The 3,444-nt window shown below is 43.6% G+C and overlaps 1 protein-coding gene across 1 annotated transcript; it reads left to right on the forward strand.

Annotated features, from left to right (window-relative positions):
* The first annotated feature begins 1,542 nt into the window (after positions 1 to 1,542).
* Positions 1,543 to 2,698, forward strand: LOC109769739 (uncharacterized protein At4g14100). Its single transcript, XM_020328463.4, has 2 exons — positions 1,543 to 2,167; positions 2,278 to 2,698. The coding sequence occupies exons 1-2, from the start codon at positions 1,681 to 1,683 to the stop codon at positions 2,469 to 2,471; spliced, it is 681 nt and encodes a 226-aa protein (XP_020184052.1). The 5' UTR covers positions 1,543 to 1,680; the 3' UTR covers positions 2,472 to 2,698.
* The last annotated feature ends 746 nt before the right edge of the window (positions 2,699 to 3,444 follow it).

The following is a 3,444-nucleotide window of genomic DNA, read 5'->3' on the forward strand; positions in this document are numbered from 1 at the left end:
TTCCCTGTTTTTGGAGGCTAAACATGCTGTAGCTTAATGACATTGTCAGTGTTCTTTAAACATTCTATACTGTTGTAGCTTAGGCTAATATGTTGTAGATTATTTGTAGATTATTTTGTGCTCAACTTATGATTACGCCGCTGGAATCCCTTGAGAACATGCTCTAACTACCATTTATCATTGATGCTTGTTGATTCAGATTTTCACCATTAATCGTAGCTCTTGATTATGTAGATGTAAGCTCACATTGTTTAATCTCCCCCTCGTTGGTTGAGTTCTGTTATATGTTTAAATTGCAGGAAACATGTTGGAAGGTCACTAGAATAAAATCAATGAACCACTTCTCGCCTGATGTGTTTAGTCTTTCGTTTTGGTATTTTGGAACTTCTTGGAATCGGGCTCTGCTCAGCTCATGATTTTAGGCCTTCATTTTTTGATTTTATAATTCATCGGAGTTCTTAATTACTAGCTCATAAGTTCAATTTGGAAATAGGGGGGGGGGGGGGGTTATTTCTTCTGTAGTTTACCTATGATCTTTTTCTGCCAAATTGCATTCAGTTTTCCTCTCCCAGCGGCAAGTCCTCAAACAGGGCATGTAAAATGTTTACCAGCGTGTGATTTTACAACTGTTTCCATTCATGCAAAGGAAACTACTAGCAGAAAACATAGCCACTATAAAAAATAGTCTGGGTTGTCAAACGGGGCCTAAGTGATGAGTTTATGTTTGACATGCAACTTGTAGCTTGTAGGAGAAAGCTTCTGGCTCAGAACGTGATTGGCCTCGTTTAATGTGACGGCCCGTGACTATATGGGAGTCGGCTCAGAACGTGAGAGGATTCTAGACCGGATGTAGCTGTAACGGCAAGGGCTGCAATAATTATCTGATCGGCGTGGGCCATTTGAACTGTGCTTATTAATATACTCTGCCACATACATGCGGAAATACGAGTGGCAGTGTGAATCTCAGAGGGAACGAACATCTCAGATAACATGAACATCTGTGCTCAGGAGCATAATAGCACTTTCGAGATGAAGATGGATCATGTTGACGTTAAAAAGTAATCCGCCGTTAAAAATAATCCATCGATAAAGGACCCAAGACGATATTATTGGAAAGGGCCAAAATTTCACCAAGCTTTATAAAACAATACAAGTATATATATGCAACTAGAAAAAAAATACCAAAAGGCATGTGGCAACGCACGGGCGTTCTACTAGTGTAACTAAAATTTCAGTAGGTACCCAATTATGGTCTGATTGTATCGGTTTTAGCCCGGTTTTCCGTAGATTAACCGGGCAATTCTCTTCTTCCTAATTAATCGATGAGGCAATTCTTTTGCCTCCGTTTCGAAAAAAAAATCAGCAGTGGAATTGACCATTCTTGCGGCAATGGCCAATCTCCTAAACTTGGTGTAAGTGGATCTGCATAATGACGCTGTATTTGGAACTATGCTAACAAGTAATACTCATCACTGAAACATGATATTTGCTTCATTGTTTCTTATATAACTTGATAATTCTCCAAGAAGCTTGTGCGGCTGAAATTGCTGCACATGGATGGTATAAATTTGCTGCCCATTCCATCCATTGCTTTTGGTCACTGGTGGTCACCCCTCAGCCCTCACTCACCACTCACCAGCAGACCGACAGGTGAAACCAAAGATAAGGTCCGGGACAGAGATGGCATGGCCAGTGCTCCAGCAGCTCCTGCTCATCGCCGCCGCCACCACTGCGGCGGCGTCGTCCTCAGCGACGACGCCTGATGGGCCGGCGCCCTGGCCGGAGCAGTTCCACGCGGTGCTGTTCACGAACCTGACCAACGTCTCGATTGCTTCAACGGGCCCGCCGCTCCGCCTGCACGACCTGTACTACGACTGGCCGCGGCGGCGCAACCTGAACCTGATCCGGCACCAGCTCTCGGGGGACCCGCTGTACGACGTGGAGTGGAACAACGGCACCACCTTCTACTTCGACTCGGCCACCTGCCGCACGCAGCAGGTCCCCGTCGGCGTGCTCCCCCCCGGGTGGCTCGCCGACGGAGGCGCCGTCTACCTCGGCCGCGAGACCACCGGCGGGATCGACTGCCGCGTCTGGGGCAAGGCCGACTTCATCCTCTACTACGAGGACGCGCTCACGGGGCGCCCAGTCCGCTGGAACTTCCTTGACGGTATGCACATCCCCATTGCTACTGCACTACTGTTTGTTTATCAGCTCCGAAAAATCCATGTACGTACGTGATGTCTGAAACTTTATGGAGGTCTGCATGCATGTTTGCAGTGACGGGGTTACAGCAGTTCGTGATGAGCTTCGAGGTGGGCGTGGTGCTGGAAGACGACGACCAGTGGCAGGCGCCCGCGCACTGCTTCCTGGATGAAGCAGCCCACGGGACCAACGAGGATGACGACCATCTGGATGAATGGCAGGCGGCCATGCTATTCAGGAAGTTGGCTGGAGCTGCTGCCGCGTACTGAACATGTCTGAATCTGAATATATAAATAAATATATGGTGTGTGTTTGGCTGGCGAGCCACTCGTACATTACACGGGTGAACTATGTAATCTCGGGTTAGACCGATCGTGCTTGTGTTATCTTGTCTCTTGTCTGTTACTCGGTGTGTATATTTTGTAATGTAGAGCCCGGGGTACTCCCCTTTTCCAAAGTAATGAGATGTGTGTTTTCACATCTTGCTAGTGGGAAATGGCACTTGCATAAGTACTGCAACTATTAAATGTGTGACTTAGCTTACTTAAAGATAACCAATGATTAATTTTTTCTTAGACTATGCTATACAAAACCTTCACTGGAAATGTCACATCCCAGATTTTTCCCAAATCTGGGATGTTAAAAAATTCACAAGGAATTAATTTTTTTCTAGGAAATACCCATGAGTGCCTAGGATTTGATTGTGATTAACTTTGATTGTTTGATTGTTTGCATAGAAGGGATAAAATCCCAATACAGTTAGTTGAAACCTAGCTAGTCCTTGGTAGGAACCAAACCTTTTCAAATTTATTTAGGCGTAAGGCTATCCCTGATAAGTCCCAAGTAATATTCAAAGCCCTATTAAAATTTTCCCAAAAGATTTGAGTTGGATTTATTTTGTAGTCAATTCAAATCAAAGGGAAAAAGGGAATTGTTCAAAAAATGGTCATGTATTTTATTGGCAGGGAATATTATTTCCATAAGTCCAAATGACATGTTGAACTTCTGCCTACTATCTAAAATGAATTTGAAACATATTTGGTTTTGAAACCAAATTCAAATTTAAAAGGAAAATATAAGTGCATGCATTATATGTCCAAAATGCCCAAACAAAAAATTTGAACATTCACAAATATTCCATTTGGAATTTAGAAAATGTTCTCTGTTTGAAAAAAAATCAAATTCAAACTCTATTTGAATTTACAAAGAAGACGGAAAAAGAAAAAAGAAGAAAAATGGAAA

The sequence above is a fragment of the Aegilops tauschii genome, chromosome 3, assembly GCF_002575655.3.
Source record: "Aegilops tauschii subsp. strangulata cultivar AL8/78 chromosome 3, Aet v6.0, whole genome shotgun sequence".
NCBI lineage: Eukaryota > Viridiplantae > Streptophyta > Magnoliopsida > Poales > Poaceae > Aegilops > Aegilops tauschii.

Bases quoted from the DNA above. Each gene is read 5' to 3' on its own strand.
- LOC109769739 (XM_020328463.4), top strand. From the start codon at position 1,681: ATGGCATGGCCAGTGCTCCAGCAGCTCCTGCTCATCGCCGCCGCCACC. The intron at 2,168-2,277 runs GTATGCACATCC...GCATGTTTGCAG, and splicing joins CCGCTGGAACTTCCTTGACG to TGACGGGGTTACAGCAGTTC.